Raw genomic sequence first — 24,827 nt, forward strand, 5'->3', positions numbered from 1 at the left:
GGGAGAAATGATTTATGGTCACACAATTATACCTTGTTTCACCACAGAGGGTTGTTTATTTATTTAAACATCCATGCAAAAGTGCTGCTTCTGTAACCACAGCACGCTTTCATGTTAATGTTTTTAGATCTCTAAATATAGGTAGTACTAGTAGTTTCATTCCAAAAACTCATTCATTTTGTGGGTAGCTTTTTGTCAAACCTTTTGAAAAATATAAGCTCTTTCTTGAGAACGTATATTTGGTGCAGTTTACTCTTGGTGTCACAAACACATCAGCTGTCCTTTACTGACATCCTTTACATTAAAGTTAGTGTTTCTATAGAAAGATATTTTTCATGTATTTATTTAACTTTAATTTAACCAGGTAGTCGCCATGAGATTATGATGCTGCCTATCATATCTGGGTCTCTCTTAAAATTAGATTTTGTAAGGCTGACCTGACGGTAATAGGTACCAGCATAATACAAAACAGTTACAAACATTACATACAAATAACACCCACAATAACTATCCATCCACTAACTCTAAAAAAAAGTTGACACAAATATATACGTTCCACACAATTAGTATTTTTTTTGTTTCTATTGTACATTTTATGCCAAAAACATAGTAATGTATGTTGTTACCGCCTCCCATCATGATAGATATCGTGATATGAATTTTATGCCATATCACACATTCCTACTTTGCAATATATTACACAGCTGTAGCTGAAAATACATTTAAATCCTCGTTCTTTCTCATTTTGATTATCTGTTTGAACTTTTCTTCTCTTTTCCTAACTGCACTGCGTTGCTGGGATTCTTTAGGTGTTTAACCAAGATTTCTTTGGTCATATATTTGTTGTGTTGAGTCCTGCTGAAGGGATCAGTACTGTATCCAGGCCAATTTTGTACTTTCATTCAGTTTTCTTTTCCTTTGTTCATTCATTGATTATTTTACTGATGGATAGAGTCATCTTGTACAGTAATGCCTATGTTGACATAACTCTTATGAACTTGCAATGTAAGAATGCCACTAGATAGGAACTTATAAAAATAGTACACCTGCTAACACTCAAAACAGCCACAAAACAGAATCTGCTAACAAGAACCATGTGATGCCTATGCAGCCTCTCCCTTATGTACCGAGCAAATTGTTTATGTGACTACCTGCGTTTCCACTGAGTTGGTGCACCATGTACAGGTCGTAAATATTGTGTAAAAAGAGCTGTGGATTCACTGACAGATTCTTTTTTACCTACACTCAGTTTTAGCAAAAGCACATGCAATATAAACTATAGAAAAGGATGGAAGAAAGTATTAACTCGGCTGTGTATAACCTCACACCAAATTTGAGTTTGTGTTCTGTTCTCACAATCAGAAACCTTCAGAGGTAGCAGCTGGTTGAGTGTGCTGTAGTAATCTAGCCATAAAACGAAGGACCTTTTTAAATGAGCAAATTACAGTGAATACCGTAATATAACCCAAACAAAAAAACTAAATATGCTATTTTACTTCAGGGACATACGTTAATTTTGTAAAAATATGTTTTTAAAAATATTTCTTAAAACTTTCACTATGTCGTGACAGTATAACATGAGACAGATCATCTGTGAAAAAATTAGCTCCTCTGCCTTCTCCCTGTGGTCATGTCATCTGTTTCACAGTGATAAACAACCAATCAGAGGCAGAAGGAGGTTCTTAGCACTGTCTATCAAACAAGTGTACTCGCTGCTCAATGTGCTAATGGCAGAAAAACAACTTACTGTTACAGGAAAACTGTTTACCCATCACCATCTGTGGCTACGCTAACTAGCCTGAGAATTCATGGCAGGTTCCAGTGTGGAGAACTAGCTGTATGCTAGCAAAGAACCAGGGGAAGAGTGTGGGCAGCATCTACATGCGAGGGTGATTGACAGGGCTTAGGTCCTCCTCCACCATCAATCGTCAAGGAAGAGGACCAGTTCATTTCCCCAAATAAAATGTGTCATTAATTGTTTGGCAATTTTGGATTGGAAGCAAAGTTATTTTATACTAATAAACTAGTTTAGCTCAACAGAAAGTACAAATTTTCTTCAATTATTTTCAGACATTGTAGCTTTAAACTCTATAATTTAAAGTGACACCAAAAATAATTGCAAAAAACTGTCCAGAGGAGTCATACCATCAATATGACAGGCTATGAAGTAGTTATGCTGGCGTATCATATTCTTTATTTTTTGAGTATTGGTCGGGTTCAGTGGAGTTATTGTCCTTTTTTTTTTTTTTTTACCAAAATTAACTGCTCAATGTATCATGATACTGACTTTAAGTCATATCGCTCAGCCCTTCAACAGACACAAAAAAGCTTTGAAAGAAGTTCAAAACAAACTGTTTAGCAAGGCCAGATTAAAAGTAAGAATAAATACTCCGAAGCAAAATGTGAAGAAACAGGAACAATTTTTGTACAGCAACAAGTCCTCGTACTATGAGAAAACTATAAATTCTATAAATAAAGCTTATAAAGAGGAGTGGGCTGAAAACAAAATGGCAAAAGACTAGCCAACTTCTGTCTCTTTCAGGAGCAGTATGGGGTTCTTCCCCTGGACTCACAGCTGATGGCTCATTAATCTGACACGAGAGGCTCTGCCAGTAAAAACCTCTATATGCTTTATATCACATTATCAATTTATTTGTGTGTATAACCAACCTAAAAAACTGGCAAAAAATTACAATACATATATAATTTTACGTTAGGCTTAGGACATGGTTTTACATTTAAATAAAAAATTTAATCCTGTCTTTATCTACCTGCTTTACATCAAGAGGCACAGGCCAAGATGTGTGTAGAGCACTAGGCCATGGTGCAGCAACAGCAAACCAACTTAATATTCTTTGTTATTCTGTGATTGCTGTTAAAGTATGATGAGCTAGCACATAATGAAGTGAAAATTTATTGTATTCAACCAGGACAAATTAGCTACCTCCACAGAAATATGTGGCAAGACATCCAGTGTGGGAAGCATTGGGGCACTGAAACACCATTTACAGACATTAGTTTGACTGCAGAACTTGACTTGACACTAATCACTGTTTAACTACTCCATTCATACACACAATTCTCTGCTCTACCAGTAAGCAGACGCTGCACATCTTTTAAAATCATATTTATTCAAATCACTAACCGTTTGGACAGTTCCTGCTTTTTCTTCCCAGTGTTGTGACTGGAACATGTTGTCAGCTGCATTGCTGGTAGTCAAGCACATGCTTCATTTTAAGGTGGTTAAACAAATTGCTTGTATTTCCTCCCTTTGCAGGAACTGTCACCCCACTCACTTTGCAGAGTACATTTTTCTGCTCTTGGTCTTACTGTTTAACCCTCCAGCAATTTTAAGAGATTGGACCATTTGGACCCCATAAGGTTTTTACTCTGTGTAGTCATCACACTGATCCCTTGTGCGCTTTTACATGATGTTTTTTTTTTTTTTGATGGGACAACCCCGGTGTTGGTGTTTTGCCATCTGTGATTGCACAACATGTAGAATGGTGGACAAACTACAGCAGGAGAATACTATATCTCCTTCAACTTTTGTTTGCTAAGACCTAGAAATTGCAGCTGTATTTATGACAGAGTTTTACACTTGTACAATAACTGCTTAGAAAACGGTTGTCTGATATCAAAATGGTAAAGTTAGAATTTGATGTAAATAGCATCAAGATGGGAATCTATCCTACCCTGTTTTAATGGTCAAGGGTGCTAGTAAATGTTAATATTTTTGCATCAGTGTGTCAGTTGTGCAGCAGCATAAAAGACAACATGCTCCTGTGCTTGTGCGGATTGACGCATGATCAGCTTGTTAGCTTCCCACTTCTCGCAGGTTTATGATTCGGACAAGCTTGAGGTGATATGACATATTTCTACTGGAGAAAGCAGAACAGTTAGTTCATACAAGCTCATTGTAAAAAAAAATCCAAATCAAGTCTTTTTAATTTAAATATAATTAGTGTTTATGTTAATGCCACCTGCTGGCACAGCATTGATATTGCGACAGTTTTGATGGGAATCCCACAGACACTATATATCTGTTTAAAACAAATAAAAAAACAATAATTTTTGCATAATCGTGTACAGGAATTCTAATTTTTTGGCAATGTTGCCTTTTGTTGTAATTATGTCCTTTTCTGATATGCAACTGGATGCCAAACCTTCTTTTTCCAAATAACTAAGCAATCTGCAGTATTTCCACTGACTAATACAGTTCTCTTTCTGATAACTTGTTTTATATCAACAGAGATATTCAGTAGAAATGTGTAATTGCACAATTTAATCATCTTAAGAGAATATTTATAAAAACATCTCACACTGTCAACAGTTCTACTGAAATAAAATCACATATTTTAATTATTTGTAGTGTTGAATAGAGCCTGCAATAAATATTCTAATTGTTTTACTGTTTAAGGTTAAAGATGTTCTTTGTGACTTTGTGCTTATTTCCAGACTGAGCCAGCAAGGTGAAGTGCTAATGTTAATTTGAGCAAAGAGGTAATATGATCTTGTCTCTAAATTAGTTAAAAGCTTGAAGTTGCTGTTTCAGCTGTGCAGTCAGTGGGTTAAGAGTAAATATGAAGTACATGGATTCAGAGAGATTGCATCATTACAATACTGTTTGTGCATGTTTTTCATCTGGTACCATAATATTTGAGAGTTGTCAACCATCTTGTTTAAACATGTTTTTCAGACTGTTAATGCTTTGAAGTTGTTGTTTTATTGTCTGGAATAAATAATAACAGTTGCATATAAATATATTGAAATTATTGTAAACGCTCACTATGGCATTTTAGTTTTTCATGCTGTACGTCCACCGTAATATGCTTATAGATAATGCATTTTTACTGCAGCACATTGTGCAGAGGAGGCACATATTTTATTCTTTTCAAGTCAAATGGTATCATAATTCACAATTTATTGATCAAACACTGTGTGATGCTAAACACAGAAGTTTTTTCTCGCTAACTTCTTTCTATTGTATTGGCTACCACTTGACAGTGTTTTTCTTTTCTTATTTCTTCACACTCCTTTTTTGGGTGCACTGAGTAGTGAAAGAGGAGGCTGGTAAATAATTGATCCTTGTAACTAAACACTCCAGCCGGGGATGCTGGGGCTGATTGACGGCCAGATATTAGGCCCTTGTCTCGTAAGGTTGCAAGTTTAGTCTGAGGTTATCAGTGGCCAGAAGAGTCTTTCTCCCTCCCTGGCTCATTACTTTCATGAGTAGAACATTTCATAGTGGAGTGGTGGGTGGGGGTGTGGTGTGAAGACAGTCTGGGACTTCATTAGCCAAATGGGATGCCTCAGCCTACAGAGCGCCAAATCGTTCAGCCTAGCTGAGCAGACAGCCTCTTTGAGGGCACTTCACCACACTGTCTGCTAGACTTGTTTGGGCTCTGGTCTTATAAACTTTAGCTTCAAGTTCAGATGATCAACAACATAAATAAATAAAGCCAACTTTCTTTGCGTCTTTTAAACAAATGATACCTGTCAGCACTCAACTCAAGTAAATTCCCCACAAAATGTCCATCCGCCGACGGCCTACATCCAATCAATTGCCTGCTGACTTGATTGGACACTCAGCCAATCACAATGACGTCATTTCATTTTGATCGCTGTGAGCATGGCATGGTTATTGGTGTCAAATGGGATGGTCAAAGTGAACTTGTATATTTTTGCCGACAACCAGACCCTGTGCTTAACAAAATAACTTTCTAGTGTGCAGCAATCGCGTGGGCGAAATTTCTTGCAGAAGCTTGATCTGAAAAAACTCTTGATTTCTCTGTATCAGATCTCTATCCAGTATAGCAGGAATACCCAAGTCTAGTCCTCGAGATCTACTATCCAGCAACTTTTTTTTGCATCTCCTTCCAACACGCCTAATTTATCTGAGTGGCTTGATGCCAGACTTCTGTGGATTTGAATGATACTCTAATGAAGGAGTCCAGGTTTGGTGTGTTGGAACAGGGTTGCATCTAAAAGTTGCAGGATAGGAACTTCGAAGGACAGAACTGGTTTCCCCTGCAGTAGAAAAAAGTTTGGGATGTTGTTGAATAGGTGATGCTATCATGTCAATATGGAACATTTCTGATAAATATTTTAGGCCAGTTGCTGAGTCTATGCCACCAGAAAATGACAGTATTATGATGACGAAGGAGGATTTAAGTTGGAACTATCATGGTGTAGCTAATGAAGTGGATTTTTTTATGTTCTTCTACCAAAATAAAATAAAAAATCTCTTACAAGTAAATCTTCTGAAAGGATTTTGTCAGGGCAGAAAGAGTGGTAAGCAAGATAAATGAATGTGTGAGAGAAAATAATCTACATAAAGAATTTGTAAGACGGCTACATTGATTTGGACAGATTAGGGAAAGACAGTGCTGCTACAACATTAAGCCCAGAGCTGTATTTGCATATAGCTTGAATGCCAAGTATTTGAATAGTATAACATTGGAATCCATATTTAATGCAGAATTGATTTTATTACAGCAGGTTTTATTGCAATGTTTACATTTGTTCCTGATGTGAGAGTGTGGGTATGCTTATCAGATGGATGCCCTGTGGACAGCTGGATGGAGATGACTCATTCTTGCAACACATCTTTATTCAGTGTGTGTGTGTGTGTATGCGCGTGCACGCGCGTGCATGAATCTGTGTAAGAAAAAGGGCCAACTACATTATCAGCAGTCTTTTGTTTAAATATGTTCAGGATGATAAAAAAACATGGATTATTCATAATAGATCATTTTCCTTTCTTGACTGAGGTATAAATAATTTTTTACAGTAAATCTCAATTTGCTAATTATTTCTTTTCTTCAAATACATTTTTTAAAATTATTTGTGTACATGTGGAATAATCACCCTGACAAATAGACTCAAGAAATGCTGTAAAGTAAATTAGGTAATTCTACACTTACCCTGACACCTGATAGTTAAAACAAAGAGGAAGATGATTGGCATCAACTTACCACTTGTAAAATTCCTTTTAACATAATTTTCTGCTGCGGTCCTGCAGCAAAGTCCAGTCTAAGCTTATTTAAAGTAGTTTTTCCACAAACCTTTTCCATTGGTTTTGCTTGTGATGTGTTCCTTCATCTAACATGAGCTGTTGCACCTTTTCAGGATAGTTGTAGTACATCATGTGTAGTCAATGTTATATGTACTCCTTTGACATTTAGATAAGGTTCTGTTGTTCTAAGCTAGAGTGTTCCCATTACTTGCCTACTCTTTTTCTTGGCTAATTTGGCAGGAAGGACCATGTCAGCTTGACATTACATGACTGAGCTGACCTAAGCCAGTGCCACAGGTTTCTTTAGTCATTCCTCAGTGTTCATTTATAATGCCGACTTCTACGGACCACCTAGAATGTCCTTGCTTAGAGTTAATCACTGGAATGTCTGTTCAATGTTTCATGAGCAGATCATGTGGAACGTTAATTTTTTAAGGGAAGCTAACGACCAAAATGCTTCTGTCTAACTGTATCCTTGTTGACAAAAACAACATTTAAAGAACAGTTATGCTTGGGATCCAACCTTTAGTATAAACTTTGGTGTGCCCTAAAAGTACAGCACGCACAAAACTAGCATTGCTTCTTATTAAAAAGTAACTTTTAGAATTTAGGCATATTACAGATATGTACACACCTTCATGTAGATGTCTGTAAATATGTGCAGGGCTGCATAAAACTACAAAAGGAATAACTACAAACTTTCCATAAATGTCAAACCCACTTAAAAATGATCCCATTAAAAGTAGCTTCAGCTAAGGTTGTACATTATATACTTCATCTAGGTTCTTCTTTTGCTACCACTTGTTGCTTTGGGCAACATTGTCTCTGCAGCAAGGTGTCTTGTAGAAAAAGAAAACTGTAGCGAGTGCTGAGCAAATAAATTGGAAAAATTAAAGCTCACATTGTGGCATCAACATCCTTGCGAAAGTACCTTCACTTAAACATAAATCCTAGGCTAAGTAATCTTCTAATTTTACCTAAATGCTTCTTCTAACCAGTTGTAACATTGATGTTTTGGAGTATGCTGGAGTTCCACTTTAAATCAGATAAAGAATCTGTGGAGGCAGCTAAAAATTAGGGTGATGGCAATGAGGCCTTCCAACTGGAAAGAGTCAAAGCTCATTAGGGTAGATTGCTGTTATGCTAATAACGATTTTTAGTTGACCATTTAAAATAATTTTTGACATATTGGAGCTAATGACTTTGCAGACCTGGGCCAAGAGCAAAACATACCTAAAACACCCTGATCTTCTGAATTCTGAAAGCACTGTATGCAGTCGTTAGTAACCTTAATAACACTGTTCCTTTATCGTAACATCTTGAAAACAGTGTTTTTGTGTGTGCTGGCAATTACATATTTCAGGTTAGGACTTAATTTATTTTTCCAACAAATATATTTGGAAATTGCTGTTAGAGCTGATACTCAGGTAAATGCTAATCCTTCGCATTAACAATATAGAGGTATAAATATAACTTCTGGTTACCCCAATATAATCAACCTGCAATACAGAAAATAGAAGTAGCATTGGTAAACCAGAGGTTGAGCTGAGTACACCAAAAATTAGTCTTTAAGACGCTGTGAAGCTTTCCTCCAAAGCTTTCCTTCAAGTCCATCGCCTCCCTCAAGCTACTTTCACAACCCCACCCCATTGCCTAGTTCCTTTCATTTCATACACTGTCAACCCAGTCTTCAAACTACTGGAAGATTCATCTTAAATGCCTCTAGATTTCTTTTTACAATTACCAAGCCTTCTAGTTTGTTTCCTCTTTGCGCGCCCTAATGGACTTGGCCCTGTTCATCTTTTGTCTTCCTTTAGTGCCATGAAATTCACCTTCAGGAGAGAAAGCCATCTTTTCTGTTGCTTCTTTACATTTTGTGAATATAGTTAAAGGGTTCCACCCCCTCTTTTCACTTTCACTTGTATGTTTTCTTGGGCTTTATGTAGTTTGCATTGTTTCTTTGTCCCACTGTATTGACAGTAGTGTTACACTTAAGAGAATTTCTTCAGTGCATGCACCAATGAAGCACAAAATAATTTTTGAATAGATCCAGGACATAATTTTGACCTTATTTCATGTTTCTTGGTAAAACAAAGACGGGTCCTTTGATATCATTAGTTAAAGCTTTTATTGTAATAATGGAAGTTGGCGTCCTACATGGTGTCTAGTATTTCTTTAAAATAAAGCTTTTGCACAAAACAAAAACCTTTAATTTCCAGTTTTAATTGTTTTTGTTGAAAAGATAGAAGTGGTAGTTCTGCCAGTTTTATATAGGAATTGTGATGCAGAAGGAAGAAAAAAAAGGGAAAGGAGGAAATTGCTATATATAGCACTTTACTTCTATAGCTGAAACCAGAGATTGTCCTTTCTCTCAATAAGTTTTATATTTATGTAGATCAGTGTCTCCTACCTCTCCTGTCAGATAAAATGTGATTCTTACCTTGTTGACATGTTGATGTTTACAAGACATGCCTGGATGATTTCTATTTAATCAAATGTTTGTAGATTTGTGTTACAGTCATAGAAAAACAGTTTTAGGCAAACTGTATGCACAATGAAAAGAATAATCAGTGCTTTCAGGGTGGTGCTTGATCACCCATGTGCATAGGTTATGGGAAACCAATAGATTACAAGTTTGAAAGCTACAAAAAGAGAATAGGATGCTGGATGCAGAGCTCAGCTTGTCCTAATACTGGAACCTACTTGGTTTGTTTTTCTTTTGAAGATGCCTGGTGCTGAACATTGTGAACACAAACAGCGAGTCTCAGGACACAGAGATGCAGCTGTCTAAGTAATCAATAACTTCCCTAAATGCTTGTGAAACAATATTTAACATACTTGCAGCTAAAATGATTAGATCTGACTAAGCTGCTGCTTGAAGACTGATCAGTGCAACATCCTCTGCACTGACCAGTATGCAAAACCAAACTTGTAAACTTCCAGGTTTGGTCTTGCCTTTACGCTTGGGTTTGCCTGCTTTATTGCTCCGAAGTAGAAAATAGGTAGGATGAGACACTCACTTTGTCTAACTCTTTTCTTACCCTGACACACCCATGTCACTGGAACAGGGAAAATCTAGACTACATGATCCTATTCGATTGCTCCAAGGTCCAATCTTTACGCTCCCCTGCAAACTGAAACATTTTTCTCCACTTAACCTCAGCTGTTCCTTTGAGTTACCTTTACTCTTACTTTCACTATTAAACATAACCCTGAGCTCTATTGTTGTCTTCCTCTGATTTGATTTCACCAAACATTTGCTTATTCATCGATGATGAGCATTCAAAAAAATTTTTCCAACCACATTTAAAATGGTGGGTTCCCACTTTCTTTTCAGATTGATAAACAGACAGTTTTTACAGTCCTCTTAGATTTTTTTAATCTGCTTGATGAATGCCAATGATTTGACCGTTCTTAAAAAGGCTACAACCATGACATATGTCATTCAATGTGGTTGTTTAAGAAATGAGAAGCTGCCCATTGCATCAGCTAACTTATTGCCAACCGAAAGATAATTGCCCATGCAGCAATTATCCAGTAAGAGGCTCATATCTATCTACTTAGTTAATTCCAGGTGGTGACTTTTAGCAGTCAAAGTATAAAGCAGGAGTCTGCAATTCCAGTCCTCAAGGGACAGTGGCTTAGAAGTGTTTTCTGGTCCAACACACCTGAATCAAATCTACATGTAATGGTTTGTAAAGGATGTTTATGATAAGTTGTGATTTTTAACCAGTTGGGACATTCATACATTCCTAAACAAAATATCCACACTTCAGGAGATCAAAACATAAGAACTATCAAATATTGAAATTTTATTATTTTTCCAAATCCTACATCTGTTAACCTCAAACCTATGTGCGATCTGGTCTATACAATGCATCAAAATCAATGAACTGAAAATGCTGCATACTCCTATTGAATATGGGGGAGAAAGCTATGATCACATCAGACCTATTCATTGTTCGTCTATCAGATTAAGGTCATTCATCTCTAATTATTCAAGATAGACTCTTCTCTGGAAATACAATGTCACATTGTCCAGATCTGTGCTTTCACACAATGTTATCTCAGATCTGGATGTAGTACTCTCAACTGGATCATTAGTTTTTTTCCCCCCTTTTCTCAGGACTCACACAAGCTGTTAGACATTTTACCTAGATCGTAATTATGTTTAATAAATTCAATTAAACACAGGTCGACCCCAGTTAAGGAGATGAAGTCTCACAAGAGTTATTGATAGAAGCACAAGAGCTGGCTGCTACAACAGAGTCTTAATACTTCAACTTAAAAAACTTCAGATCAGAACCATTTTCCTTGTTATCATTTGCAGAATAATGAGTACCATATTGAAATCCCAAAGAATTAAAAATATTTTAACGTCCACCAATTTTTTACAGCAGAAAATCAGAAATTGCACTGACATGTTTATGTTTTCCTATCAAATGCTAGAAAGTCAGAGTTATCTTGAGCCAAACATCTCTTTGGTTTGGAAGTAGATGAATAAAATTATTTATGTGTGTGTGTTTTCAAGAAAATGTCAAATGAAAAATGAAAAAGCAAACAGTTTATTTATGGCATTTGTGATTTTACAAGTCAAGGACATTGGATCTTTTTATATAAATTTTTAGGATATGCTTGTCAATTGCAAGCATGTTTGCCAGCAGTCTATATAGTATCATAGACTACATTTTTTTTTTAAATAAACAATTTTGCATAGAAATGTATTATGTTTATTTGAAGGCAATTGTAGATGTTTCATTTTCTTTTAACTTAAAACAAAGACGTGTCAATATATAAATGTGGTGAAAATGAATATAAACATGCAACCGCACCCACATACAGCAGGTTTCAGTATAAAACAATAAGAAGGTATATTTCTTTTCTGCATGTAAAATTATATTTTAGTGGCTTGATTTGATTCTTGATGCAACTCTAAATCTTTTACCTAATAAGTTCTGTCTCCAGTTATCTGCATAAAGGATTCTTTCCATAAGAAAACATGCAGCTCTGTAGCTCTCTAACCTGCAAGGAAAAACAGTTTGACTGGGGGGTGGGGGTTGAGAGTGATGACTCATGCACGCAGTACAGGTCCCTCCCTTTTCATTTTTTTTTTATTGTCCAATCTGTTTTTTTTTTCACAGCTGTCATTCATTGCCTCCAAGTCAGATCCCCACAATGCTTTAATTTGCAAACATTTAGGACATGCTGGGTAAATAAAAATGCTGTCTATATCACTCTGTCACACAAACTGTTCTTTGAAGATATGACTACACTAGACTGCAGACGAGAATCCTCTTCCTCCAGCTTGGACATGCTCAGGCTAAACCTTCGAATGAAAGATACAGGCACAAATTATGTCTTAAAAGAGATATATATATATATTTTTATTTTAGTTTAGTTTATATATGTTTTACATTATTTATAAAAATTAAAATCACTCATTGCCATGAAAAAATAAGCACCCAGACTGGTGGAAATAAAATGAGTGGAACTTTTGAAAGTTTTGTGTCACTATTTGTATAAGTTCGCTATGAGAACAAAGATATTGCAGTTGGCACTATTAGCACAATGCTGGTTCCAATTTAGTCTCCTCTCAGACCTGGTTACAAAGTCATAAAGCTGATTTAACTTATTTTAAGCTATCTGTTGTAGCTTATTCTTGAAATCTATCAGATCGGCTCTGGGATGGACTTAATGTTTGAGCTATTCTCATTTATCTTTTTTGGTTGAAGAATCTATCTGGTACTTGACTGACCACACAAAGACCTTAATGTCATACAGGGACACCAGTTCAGCTGTGTATGCATTGCCTTGTAGAAAGACTTTAGCAGGATGTTGCCTCATCCTCAGGAAAAGAAAACTTGCAGATGGGGCATGTCACTGAACTCTGTGTCATCAGGTTCCTCCAATTTACGACCAAAGGGGTGACCTGAAGTTGTACCTTAGGGCTAACTCATTCCACCCAGTCCGCTCTACTCTCCTCTCGACTGTAGAAAGTGTCTCACGTAAATTTGTCATGTGTACTCTCTCACTAGAGTCTCCTACGACCCTTTGGAGTTTCTGCTTTTGTTCTGGCTGTTTTGACAATGACTATAGTCATATAGTTTGTTAAAAGCTTGGCCACATACAGCGGATAAACAAAACAACGGCTCAAATCGTGAGAATAAAAGGTAAAACAAAAACGAGGCTTATTTTATTAAAATACAGTAGGGTGTAGGAGAAGTGGGAGACCTTAATTCAATTCTTTAATTTCTTTAATTTACTTTAATTTTATTCAAAGTTGAGGTCTTTAGGGTCTAAGGTTACATCTAGATCTCAGGAAGTAAGTTATGGAGCCTATGAGGTCATGGTATCTCCACATTAAAACTACTGGAGACATGGCTGGATGTTAAAAAAATGTATTAATTCAACAATAAAGCAGATGTTTATAAAATGTTCATTCAGATTATTGATAAGAGTATTTTTGACCAACCATAAACAATTTGTGATCCGTGATTAATTGAGTTATGACAGAAGTACTAGCATGTGATCACTTCCAGGAAGATTAATGTTTATGTTTAAGAAATACTGGTTTTGATTGAGCACAAAACAATGTGAGGCTACTTTAGGTTTTGAAATATGGACAGGGTAAGGTTTTCCTAATAAATAGAAAGACCCAAGAGAGGGATTACTTTTAACAAGTATTGCAATAAAGGTTATGGTATTTCCAGGTGGAACCACTGAATTCATCTGTCGTAGAGAATGGTTCACCTTCTCTGTGGATCTGAGGATATGTATGCTAGTTTTACAGTTCACTGCCTCCTGGAAGGTGAGAGGTCGTTCAGTGGGTCATGCTGAAAATGAGTCTTCCTTAGATTTGCTGAAACCAATTCACAAGGTGTTCTGTTCTTAGGACTTCTCCTGTTGTGTGCTTGCTGTTTTCCCTATTTGAATAATTTCTTTCTGGAAACATGGGGATACTAAAGCTGCAATGATTTCCTCACATGTTTTCTTGTACTCCAACATGTTTGTGATCCAAACGAAATAAGTCAATATTTCAGTTGTGAACTTAATTTGAAATACTTGGCTGCCAAACTGAAAAGGAATCTAGTTTAAAAATGTGAGCCGAACCTAGAACTAGGTCATAATAATGGTTAACTGGTACAAAACTGCATCAAAACATTGCGACACATATGACCATTTGACCTCATTCAAACTTCTAGCTGACATTTATCGATCTCTATCAAGTGCTGTTAAGTCTGTCTCATGTGACAACAAGTCATCCTCTGTGACTTGTGACCTTCACTTTTCTGTTGACTGTCGGACTCTCCGGACACTGCTAAAGAAACGCCACTTGTGATGCCACCACTGATGCCCTCTGGTGTCTGTTCTAGATGTGCCTGCTCCTTGCATGACAGTATTTACATACCAATCACTGGTGTGCAAGTGTAACAAAGTAAATCAAAATTTTTTGACGTGAGCTTATGTTTGTTTTGTTTTTTTATAATTATAATTGGTCTCATTTAATATTTAAAGCAAGTGCTGTCTGTAAAACACAAGGCGACTTCTTGTTACTTTGAAATGCCCACATGGAGTCAATATTAAGTTAAATGCTCATAGTTTCAGGAATCATAGACATATCTTTTATCCTTGTCTCTCCAGGGAACTCCTCAGCATGAGTGCGGTAGAAGAGGTGTCTTTGGACTCTTTGAAGTGGGTGGACACTTGACATGGGATTTATGAACCTTTTCCGTGTGGAGGAGGAATGAGACTGGGGGTTTCCTTGTTATAGAAACATTTTTGCGGCTACTTTTTAATAAGGAAGGTAGCTGCATAACGGAATTGAAACAGAGCTTTGGGAAAATATCTGATAATCCTGGTACAAAAAGATGGGTACATAAATGAGGAAAATATATGAAGGAAGAGGAGAAATATATTGGTATATGATCTGAAATAAATTGAGAGATTGTATTAGTTTTTTAAATCGCACTCTAAGTAATTGATTGGTGAAAATCAGGCTTTAAAACAATGCCTTCTCTTTACAATAATACAAAAAAACACAACTTTCAAAACAGGAAATGATTTGTCATTATGACAATGAACCTAATTAGTGATGTAATGGTGTATAATTCATATTCTAGACTGGCAGCTGATTGCACTGCTGAATAACCAACACTTTGAGTAATAGATGTATTATACACTCTAGCTTATTACTAAGCAGAGTTACATAATTTATGCAAATATTGTTTTTAGAAAATAATTAGCACTTATGTGGTTGAGGTTACAGACAATATTTTACAATTGAACAATACTGTGAAACAGTGTTCTTCTATTTTTGCTTTTTTAACATCCATCCATCCATCCATTTTCTTGCACCCTTTTTCCCTCAGTGGGGTCGGGAGGGGTGCTGGTGCCCATCTCCAGCCAACGTTTCGGGCGAGAGGCGGGGTACACCCTGGACAGGTCGCCAGTCTGTCGCAGGGCGCTTTTTTAACATTTAAATGTTAATTTAAACATTAAGTACTAAACAACATTAATATCTAATAAAGATAACCTAAAAGGTGTAAAATGTTTTCAAATGATGATGTGATTCATTAAGAGAAGAAAGCAATAAAAAAACAAAAAAAAAACATCTTCATTGTTATATCATGAATTAACTGTAATTAAAAATATTTTTAAAAGTTAACTTCAGGCATGAGTATTATTACCTGACCAAGTGATTTAAATGAAACCTCTCTAATGACAGAAAAATCTCAAAAAGGAACACATAATTTGAAAAATGCTCTTTGTATTTTCTCATAGTTTTTTTTAATACTAAAATTTGATGATCTGACAAATAAACAGTGGTGCTGGGTGGCTCAGACGGTAGAGCAAGCTTACCATATGCAGAGGCAATCCTCAATACAGTTGTCCTGGGTTCGTTTCCAAGTCGTGGGGCATTTAGTACATGTCTTCCCCTTTTGTCTCCACCCTGCTTTCCTGTCACATTAAAGTTAATACTGGCAAAAATTATTCAAAATGAAAAAACAAAAACAGAAGAAATCTGTAAAGGAATAAACACTTTCACAGCATTGTGCATTATTTTCGTCCGGCTAACCTGTTTTTAAATATATTTTGCTGACGAATGATTTCTAGGACCTGTCTTAACATCCCACATCTCCAATGGTCCCAGGATCAGCACCCTGGACAGCGTTCAGGGCATAGCTGTAAACAAATTGTTAAAAAAAAAAAAATCATCCATTTGAACTGAAAAACATTTTGATTCTCATGAATAATTTCTTTGGACATCAAGAATCTTCAAGAAGAAGATAAAATTAAAGCAGAAGGAAAGATAATTTAATTAGTGCAGCGTTTTTACAATCAAGCTGTGAAAGGTGCCTTTGTATCTACCCATGTCCATAGAAGTTACATTTTCTAGCTGTAATTTAGTAATTTCCTACTTTCATTTTATTAATCCCATCATGTTTCCCCTCTTGGATTTAGTTCTGTCGGGTTTTTAGTCCCAAACAAACCTTGATTTGTGACAGTAAAATTCCAACTGAACGTAAACGTTGATTTGTTTCAACTTGTCTAAACAGTTTCTGCTTAAGTTGATTTTAAAACTTGGAAATTAAAAGGTCTTGTTGTCCTGGAGGCCTTCACTGTCCTCACGAAGGGTGATTCCTCTTCTGCATTTCAAGCCCAGTGTTGTTTTTCTCTTTCCTCATCAGGCCTCTAGGTTCAATCTCTGTTCTCTCTTTCAATCTTCTGGTAATACTGTTAGATGTGTTTTAAGTTAAAAACAAAACCAAATAAGGAGAGAAGGACACACTTTTCCCATTGTTGTAGTTAGTTTGGAAACTTTTATTATTTGCTTTTCTTTTTAACATTAGGCAGTGTAAGATTTTACTGTTTTTGCACATTACATATTTAACTGATTTAGTTACTTTTCCACAAATCCCATTAATTTGCTGCTGTTACTTCATGGCTTTGTGAACCCTAATAAATCCTTAGGATCTGTAAAGCAAAGTGACATAAGAGGGAACATAAATATGCTTAACCTTTCCTATGTGTTTTATAACAGTCTAGATTGTGCCTAAAAGTTGCTATATAAGGTTTGGGGAGACACCATAACAAACTTGCTCGCCAGCCTCCTGAAATTCTTCAGATAGTTTTTTGAGTTTGTCCTCAGCCTCCTGCTACCGTGAAAGCTACACAGATGTGTCAGCCAGTAACTGATGTCATCTTCCAGACAAGCCAAACTAGGAATGTTCTGAGAAAAATGAGAAAAAGGGAGACCAACTACACATTCAAAATGTCTGGCACTCTCAACACTACTTTCTTCGAAATATTTCCTGTTTTTTGGTATTGCATACTTACATTGCTGTGAAAAAGTACTTGCCCACTTACAGACTTATTGTTTTTGCTTTTTTGTCACATTTAAATAGCTAAGTTTCTAAACTAACCTGAGCCTTTATTAAAAATGTAATAATTGGCCCAGTTCATTATAAAATAAACTGTAATAAACCACATTTCATGAAAACTTTTCAGTTTCAAAAGCCACTCTGAAGTCTAAATATTGCCTAAGTTGGAGAGGGGCGATGGGTGTGGCATTACTATAATACTAGAAATTTACAGGACGGTACCGACATGGGAGACTTACCAGGTATGCGCCAGTCCATCACAGGACAAACAAGCACACCCAAAAAGAATTTAAAGAGACCGATTAACCCAAATCATTCTTTTAGACAGTGGGAGGAAGCTGGAGTATCCAGAGAGAACCCACACATGCACAGGGAGAACATGCAAAGTCCACTCAGGAAACCCCAGGCTGGAATGTTGCAGCCAATGTACAATGCCGCTAGTTAAAGCATGTATGGGGAAACAACTTAAAAACCATTCTGAAGAAATTAAGGTTAAAAGTTAAGAGCATGACAAAAACAGACTTCAAAATTCCCTGTATTTTATATTTTAATTTGGAAAAATACTGAAATTGACCAATATTAATATGCTTCACTCTAGTTTGGTTTTCAAAGCAGCGTTTTTATTATGTCGTTTATGTGTGAACCTTCTGAGAAAGATGTCTAAACATGTCCTCCAGTTCCCTCACTACATGCTGCTGATTGTTCCTTTCATATTTTAAACAGCTTTTGCATGTCTGTAAATAATTTTATTCTCCTAACAGCAGTACCTAATGAAGTGTGTGTAAACCTGGATTTTGAATAATAACCTTCATCAGATTAAAACTCCTGTCCATTGAGGACGCCAAATTTCACGGCAATTATTTCTTCATTACCGTCTGTGACATTTAACTGTGGTCCAAAATGATTGACTCACAGGTGTACTGTGCACTCCCAGGTTGGAAATCAGACATTACCATCATAAAACATACACCAAGCTCCCTACTTTACCTCTGGTCAGCACTATGTGGAATAGATTACGGTTTTCTCCAATTCATACAAGGTCATATAGGCTCAAATACTGTATACAAAACAGAATTTGCAGAATTCATGTAAGCTACTTCGTTTCTGACTTGACTTTTAAGAAAACTGCCTAACTTTTAATACGGTTGGGGTTCAAATTTTGGGAAAGTTGTGCCAGAAGCTTAACGTTGGCCTGACTAATCCAAAACCAGTTTTGAGGTGCATTTACGATAATTGTCTTATCGGAGCGCTCAAATGAGTGCAGCTGGATAATTCAAAACTAATTTGAGGTGAAGTTGAAGAATTTAGAGGTAACCCGATTTCGCCATTATTGCACTCACCTTTTGTTATCTGTGAGTACAACTTGTAGGAAAATTAATCTCTATGCTTGACAAGCAGTTCAGTGTTCAGCGTTCTTGGGTTCCACTAAACAATCATGTCAGTTTTTCGGCAAAATAGCTCAGTCTTATTGTTGCATTTAGTCTGTTCATGTGAGCAACAGCAAATTTAAATTAAGTTTGAATATGCCAATTTTAGATCATGTGCCCTCTCTGACTACTCCAATGTTAAACTTGTTGTGACATGTTGTGCAGTGATACTGGTGTTTCTGCAGTTTCCAATCCATTGTAAGCTTGAGTCTTAGAGGTTCTTGGATCGATTCTGAAGATCTTAATCAGTTTCTTTTCATCTGATGGTGACAATTTAGGTTGTTTTCCAGATCTTGGCAAATAAGCGACACATTCAAGTAAATGACTTTGAACCGAAAATCTCGGAATCAATATTTATTCGTAAATGAAAACCTTTTTTTTTCCAAATCTACAATCCTCTCTTTTATATCTTCACCTAGATCCTTGTACTTTCCCATAGTTAAGTGCTGATCAATCCAAGGCCTGCTGTCAAACAAAGAAAAACTAACAGCTGTAAGCAATCATGAGGACTAAGGGAAGAAAGAAAAGTTATAATAAAACAGAAAATGCTCTAAATTAATGGGTTTGTGTAAACTTTTGACTAGAAATATGTTATCTGTTCTTACTGACAAATAAAAATGTTACATGCACAGGTTTTTTATTTCACAATTTTACAGCCTTTCTACCTACAGAACAGCAGGCTTGTGTATTTCCCAATCAGAGTTAATTTATATGATCGCACATGTGTAATTCTTGAACCCATACTTTGGGAATAACGTCATGTCTTGACAATCTTGCATGTACTCCAACTACACGGTCACTTTTTCCTTCATCAAATTCCCAAACTTATTTCTGTCTCTGTTTTGAATTCTTAGCCTAACACCAGGGAACACCTAAAATAAAAAGTTTCCTCTAATGTACCGAGGAAAACAGTGTCTGCTTGTCAGGTTAAATTTATTCATTCCCAGTTTTGGAAATGACCTACAAACTTCAGACGAGTATTTGTTTTGGGGTTTTTTTGCCAAATGAACTGAGCCTGTTTTTACACTAGCAGACGAGTCTTGTCTTGACCAGTTGAAATACCTCTTTGACTACATTTGTTTAAACTCTTGCCAGGAGAGTGCAAACAACACTGAAAGGATGAGGAATGAAAGTGTTTGTTGTAACTCTGTAGCATTCCTTCGACAAAAGAAAGATTAGTTCATCATAAAGGGAGGCATTTGGAAGGAGCCCTGTGGCAAAGAGTTTTTACAGTATTTCATGCTCCTTTATCCCTCATTGACCTACTCTGTCTTACTTACTTACTTACTTACTTACTTACTTACTTACTTACTCGTACATGTGGTATTGAATGTATGTGTTGTAATTAATTTAGGTAGATGAGGCAGAAGGCTGCATGAGTCTCAGACATGACTGATCACCGTCAACATAATCTCTTGACAGGATAATTGTGGGAAGCTTTCATGCCGTTTGAGTTTGTCTGCTCTCACTGGCCATCTGTTTTGTGCACGTCCGCCTCCTACCTGCTATGCCCGTGTGCACAGCTATTAGACTAATTTAAATGAGACAGAGAAACTTTACTTGCCCATTTTAAAGTAAAACACATTTCCAAATGAGGAAACAAGCAAGAGATTGAGGCACTAACAACACATTTTTAAGATAATATTAATATCGGCTATGCAGAGCAGCAGTTTTGAGGGTGAGATTTATGTGAAATGCATCGCTCTCTCTTAGCAATCAGTAAACCTAAAAGCACTGTCTTTAATGCAAACCTGAAGCTCTTTCCTCATCTACAATATTTATTTTACTGCAATCCTCCTCCCCTCAAATTTCTGCAAACTTGTAACTTGCCATGAACTTTGTGTGACAGAGAAAGAAATGCAACCGGTTACCTCCAGTCTTAACCATGGCAACGGACGCGACGAGAAAAGCGATCCTGTACCTGTGTACCTGTCTCCCTAATGGTCTGTGTGTTGGTGTAACAAGATCTGTAAAACTCCCCTCAATGACATTTTAGATCCCCCACTGTAACTGACCTGGGCTGGGGAGTCAAAGTAGGATTTAGGTGAGTACTCGGGCTTCTCTCAGGTTCCTGCTCCCCTTTTCCTAATGAATTCAACCACAAGTAAGCTCGAGATGAGAGTCTTGTTTGCCACATGGTCTTGACATAATATACTTTGCACATGCTGTGTTTTGTTTATGTAAAAACGGGACTTTATTTTTTTCCCCCCAAAAGCTCAAAAGTAAAGCGTGTATAGACTTGTATTTATTAACCAGGTCAAATGAGAGTCTTTAATGTAGTTTTTTTTTTGTTTACGAAAGAAATCCCCCATTAATAATGCTGAGTGATAACTGCTTAAGTGTCCTGGATAATAGCACTTTGCAGCCTCACTGCTGGACTGCGCAACTCGGACTACTCCTAACTCTTCTGTTCCCTCTGCTGGGAAAGGCAGATATTGCACACCTCTCAAAGACCACAAAACACAGAAAGGAGCACATACCTGTTTTTAAAAAAAATTATTCTTTCATCAGTGTATTTGAGCATCCAAAATCACCCACATTGTACCGTGGAAGCCTGCTGCTCTCTCTGCATAGGCGCATTCTAGGTGAGGGCCTCGCAGACACCATTCTGCATGAAATATCAATGTGAATGACTCATATCTAAGTTTGGTGTCAGTCATATTTGCAAATGCCAAACCTGTTATCACCAAATCTTTTCAATTAGTTGTTTTGTCAATCTGGCAAAAAAGAAGTACCTGGAGATTTTGTTTTTCTTCACAACATCTTTTCTTTTCAAGGAGCCTTTCTTTCCACAGAGGGAACTAACCTTTTCTGAACGACCTAAACATGGAGATTTAAATTTTTATGCTTTGGTATTACAGTTGAGATTTAGTTTTGAACCTGGTAAAAATGTGTAGTTTTATTTTTAATCTATCCAGTTGACAATCGACAACCACTTCTAAAAAAAACTATGTAGCATTTTCACATCATTTGCATAATTGACATAAAAAAAAGCTTGCATAGCTTTTAGCTCACAGTTTTCCTACAGTGTGACAAAAGATCATCTTGGTAGATTCAGTTCACTCCAGAAGACAGCCAGTTTGCCTCTTGGTTTACCTGTATCAACTATTATTATAGAAACAGCCTACTTTGCTGTATGTGTTTCTGTTTTACTTTTCCCTTTTTTTTTTTATTGAATAGCACAACAGGCAAGTTCATTATGCGTGTGACTCATCCCACTAGCCCACACCCCCTCCCCATCTGCTGCTGCGCGCTGGAAAGGAGAGGGAACCGCCATTGATCACTTCTTCCCTCACACATGCACGCACACACCCTACCTTCCACGTCACTATCGATCGACATGTTTAATGTTTTTTTGTGGAGAAAAGGTGGCATTTCCTTTAGTCTCGTTTTACATCTATTTCCCAACATTTTATCAAAATATAACAACTACCAGAGAGGACATGTGAAGAAGAAGAAGAAAATAACTTAAATGCGATCATTTATTTTCTATCTCAGGCTGATCAGGTAGTGATTTTCTTTCATTTAATAAATGATTTCTGAGATCTGATTTCAGTTGTGTTTCCCAAAGAGGAGATATAAGAAACCAGCTAGCATCAAATATGCTGCTGCTATGACGGTTATTGCACATTTTACTGCTCTCTCTCTCCTGGAGACAAGATTAATAAAGTAATATTTGTAACACTTATACTTTAACTGTGATAGGTTATGGGATTATGTGAAACATTTGTCTAAAGTAGTTGAGTTCTGTTGGGGCAAAATGCTAAAACTTCAGTAAAATGTTAGAGAAAATAAAATAATTAAATTTCCAATACTTTGTCTTCTTGTAAAGGGTACTGTCAAAAATTTAGCAGCACAGATTCAAATCCTTACCATAAAAGTAAAACTCTTTGTTTTCACAATTCAGTTTTTTTTTTAAATCTTACTTAAAATCTAATTTGAACCTCACGTTTATTTTAATTATTCACACACTGTTCATTTTTTTTTACGCCAAAGAGAAATAGTTTATTTCAAGGCAGATGGCAATAAGTTTTTGGGGTTTTTTTCCACATGAAATACCATGAAATACCAAGCAAAAAAAGCAACATTCCCATAATTGTCAAGTGCAATCCCAACGTTTTTGGAATGTGTTGCAGGCATTAAATTCCAAACGAGTGAATATTTGCAAAAAAAACATTTGAAAATTACATATCTTCACTTTGTGGTGAATTCAGTTGAATGTACGTCAAAAATGATTTGCAAATGATGGTTTTCTGCTTTTATTTATATTTTACACAATATTACAACTTCATTGGAAGTGGGACTGTAATACAAGAACCCCAAAGGGCTTCCAATTATTCCGTCAGCATAGACATTGTTTTCTGTCTGTTTGGTGATTGCTACTCAGTTTCTTGTGTGTTCTAATTTGACATGTTAGCTGAGGATCGTAAGCTTCTATTTGGGGATAAAACTGGGTAAAATCTATTTTTATAAACCACCCTGAAAGACACGGATGAGAAGGGAGTGTTGCAAAAGTACACTAATCCCTTGAATTTTTTTCACGTTTAGACACATTACAACCAGCAAACTTTGTTAAGACATGTCTTTTGTTGGGATTATGTAATAGCCTGGCACCAAATACCACACAGGTATATTCAAATTTTTAAATCATGCCACAAATTTTTATTTGGACTGCAGGTCTGGAATTTAAGAAAGCCATTATGTCACATCAGTATATCAAACCATTTTTATTGTTTTTCTGACTGAATCTTTAGGGTAGCTGTTCTGTTAAATGGTGAACCTCTACCCTAGTCTTGGCAGCTTCTAACATATCGTCTTTCAGGATTAGTCTGCATTTACTTCCATCCAATTTACATGAACTTTGTTGTCCAGCCAGCTGCTGGCTGTAACATTTGGACGCTACAACAAGCCAGCGGAAATGCGATAATGACTTTGCCAACAAGGAGGCAATCCTTCTCCAGGGCCTTAGCTGCCAGCCTGCCTTGCCATGTATTGATTGGAATGAACCCATAGTTTCTGCACTGCTTTCTGACGATTTCTGCAAATCATGATGATTTCTGCACCATTCTTCTTGTGATTTAGCATTTGCAGCATCCAGATCAGGTGTGAACATAAACAACAGTGAAATGTCTAACGATATTATTAACAAGAAAAATGTGATATTAATTCTTATGAAGTATTACAGCCTATTACATGCAAAGTGTACCTGTGTGTAGTTATAGCTTCTGTTCCATCAGAGAGAGTGATTTCCAGTGCACTGGTGGGTTATACGATGGGGACCTTTGAAAATTTACTTCTGAATTTAAGTGAGATCCATTTTTGAAATGCACATCACTACTTTTGGGTAATTTACATTCGTTGCAGCTAGATGATTAAGTGTGCAAATACCATTTAGACATGGCATAGTACACAAACACTAAACAGGATGTCAAGGCCAGTGTTTGTTTAATGTGTCCAAAGACAATGATTTGTCTGCTTTTATTTTGATTGAGTCTTATGAATGTGTCCAGTTCTAGCTGATTCCATAGGCCTGGATTTGATGATACCTGCCATAGGGCTTTTTTTTTTTTTTACATTTTGAACCAAAGTGATTTTGTTGTGGGTCTTTTGGTTTCTTAAGAAGACTACTGTCTAACTCGACCTGCAAATCAGTTGGAAAACCATGCCGACGTCTCTGACATTTCCCAGAACTTGCTAGAGATTATAACCAATTTCAAGAATGATTAAACAAACACTGGCCTTGTCATGTTTGTTACCACAGTAATTTTTATACTTGTCAAAAATTTTACAAAATGTAAAGGGTAAGAATAAACATAGATACAAAAATAACTCATTAAAGCGTGTTGTTAAAACCTCTTGCTCTGGGGGATTTAAGGAATGTATTTCAACCTTAATTTGAAATATGAGCTTTACATGTTTTCATTTGCACACTAAACCATACTTTGATAGCTTAATTTGTGAATGTCTGTTCAAACTCAGTTATGTCCTTATATAGAAATC

The 24,827-nt window shown here is 36.4% G+C and overlaps 3 protein-coding genes across 4 annotated transcripts in view; 1 reads left to right on the plus strand and 2 right to left on the minus strand.

Moving 5' to 3' along the window:
* Window positions 1-7,770, minus strand: part of LOC103462394 (large ribosomal subunit protein P2-like) — a 106,487-nt gene extending 98,717 nt beyond the window's left edge. The window contains exon 1 of the mRNA XM_081605141.1: window positions 7,766-7,770. The gene's annotated coding sequence lies outside the window, so the exon portion shown is untranslated. The remainder of the gene's footprint in view (window positions 1-7,765) is intronic.
* The window catches only part of LOC103462393 (ferritin, heavy subunit), a 201,145-nt gene that overhangs the window by 102,609 nt on the left and 73,709 nt on the right, over window positions 1-24,827 (minus strand). The window lies entirely within an intron of this gene.
* Window positions 1-24,827, plus strand: part of mettl15 (methyltransferase 15, mitochondrial 12S rRNA N4-cytidine) — a 60,216-nt gene that overhangs the window by 13,379 nt on the left and 22,010 nt on the right. Inside the window, exon 3 of one of the 2 annotated variants that reach the window (XM_008405160.3) lies at window positions 14,660-14,710. The exons of the other annotated variant lie outside the window; for it this stretch is intronic. Coding sequence (XP_008403382.2) covers window positions 14,660-14,710 — 51 coding nt within the window. The remainder of the gene's footprint in view (window positions 1-14,659; window positions 14,711-24,827) is intronic. 2 annotated transcript variants of the gene reach the window in all.

This window comes from Poecilia reticulata, chromosome 3, assembly GCF_904066995.2.
Source record: "Poecilia reticulata chromosome 3, P_reticulata-male-v2, whole genome shotgun sequence".
Lineage (NCBI taxonomy): Eukaryota > Metazoa > Chordata > Actinopteri > Cyprinodontiformes > Poeciliidae > Poecilia > Poecilia reticulata.